We start from the raw sequence: 1,758 nt of genomic DNA on the forward strand, positions 1-1,758 counted from the left end.
GGGGGGGGGGGGGCAAGGGCCCCTGGTCCGGGGGCAAGAGCCACCCACCGCACCCACGTGCGGCCCAGAGCCTGGAAGGGCAGCCCAGCCCCCTCTCCCCGCCGCTGGGCAAACGCCTGGGCGGGGCTTCCGCGGCGCGCGCCCGCTCCGAGAGCAGTGCGGTGAATGGAAGAGACGGGCAGCCAACCACCCCGCCGGGAAGGGGCGCTCTGCTCTTGCCCTCCGGGGGGGCGGGGCCTCATTGGCGGGACTGGGCCGGGCTAAGCCCCAACCCCTGGCGCTCGTGAGCGCGCCTCCGTCCTCCCTCCTCCGACGGAGGGGCGGCAAGCAGCGGGCGGGCGCGAGGCGGCTCCTCCGCGCGTGCGCGCAGCGCCAGCGCCAACCCCAGCGGCAGCGGCGGCGGCGGCGGCGGCAGGCTCGGGCGCCGCCGATGCTCGCGCTGCCTCCGGGGCGGGCCGCCTGCTGAGCACCCCCAGCCCGGGCCATGGCGGAGCGCGGAGGGGCCGGCGGCGGCAGCGCGGCCGGGGCCGGGGGCTTCGGGGGCGCGGGGCCGCGAGGCCCCGGGGCCGCCCAGTCCCCGCCGCCGACGCCGCCCCAGGCCCCGCAGCCCCCGGCCGCGACCGCTACCCCAGTCGCCTCGGCCGCGTCTTCCTCGTCGGCCGCCTCGTCCTCGGCCGCCTCGGCCCCCGGGCCTGGGGCCTCGGGCCCCGCCGCCCCCGGCCCCGGCCCCGCCGCCTTCCCCGGGCGGCCCCCAGCCGCCGGCCCCGCGCCCGCCCCGGTGCAGATGAACCTGTACGCCACCTGGGAGGTGGACCGGAGCTCGGCCAGCTGCGTGCCCAGGTGAGGGGCGCACGTGAGGGGGAGGGGCCGCGGGGGGGCGGGGAAACTGAGGCAGCCGGCCAGGCCCAAGGTGACCGCCCACTGCCCAGCGCGCCGCCGGAGGGGCCGCGGCCGGCAGCTGTCAGAAGCGGGGCTCCCACTTCCGCCCAGGACAGCTCCGCTGGACAGCGAGGGAAACTGAGGCTCAGCCTGAGCGGCTTCCGGGGCCAGCCTGCGGCTCTGGGTGTCCCCAGCCTGCTAGTCCGTCCCCCCGCCGCCCCGCGATGGCTCACCTGGCCCGGGCTCCTGCTGGCCGAGCCCTCGGCCTCAGGTCTCCGGCCGACCCTGGGGCTCCACGCTCCCCCCGCCGGCGTCTAGACAAGTGGCGCTCTCGAGCGTGAACCTCACACCCCTTTCTGGCTCTCGAAGCCCTGCTGGCCCGGCCGCCTGTCCAGACTGAGGGGCGCCCCTCGCTTCCCTTCCCCGGGACCCTCCTGCCCACTCTCGGGCAGCTCCGGGAGAAGAGGGCTGGGCCCGGCCGGGGCGCTCGGGCCCCGGGGCCAGCCCTGAGGCCGAGGCTGCTGGTTGGTGGGGACCCCGGCCCATCCGCGGTGCCCACGGCTTCTCCCCGGGCCTCGGGCAGCTCCAGCCTGTGGGCTTTGGGCCAGGGCAGTTCGCAGGGCTGCCTTCTGAGGAGGAAACCTGTGGAAAGCAGGCCTCCAGGGTGGCAGGAGAAGGCTTCCAGACGGCCTGCGTGGGAGGGCCCAGCAGTGCCCGCAGGGGAGCCGTCTCTCTGGGGCAGGAGCTGGGCTTGCCTCTCTTCCCTGCCCTGCACGCAGTAGGTGCTTTATCGGTGCCCCTCTCTCTCCCCTACCCGGCATGCAGTAGGTGTTTTGTCAGTGCCCCTCTCTCCCCTGCCTGGCATGCAGTAGGTGCTTT

General features: G+C 76.7%; 1 protein-coding gene across 1 annotated transcript in view; it reads left to right on the forward strand.

Moving 5' to 3' along the window:
- The first annotated feature begins 484 nt into the window (after positions 1-484).
- Positions 485-1,758, forward strand: part of PACS1 (phosphofurin acidic cluster sorting protein 1) — a 92,795-nt gene continuing 91,521 nt past the window's right edge. Inside the window, exon 1 of the mRNA XM_069066390.1 lies at positions 485-840. Within this exon, the coding sequence (XP_068922491.1) occupies positions 485-840 (356 nt within the window). The remainder of the gene's footprint in view (positions 841-1,758) is intronic.

This window comes from Petaurus breviceps, unplaced genomic scaffold, assembly GCF_028583685.1.
Source record: "Petaurus breviceps papuanus isolate PSGF00001 unplaced genomic scaffold, PetGlider_PUasm1.0 90721, whole genome shotgun sequence".
NCBI classification, from domain to species: Eukaryota; Metazoa; Chordata; class Mammalia; order Diprotodontia; family Petauridae; genus Petaurus; species Petaurus breviceps.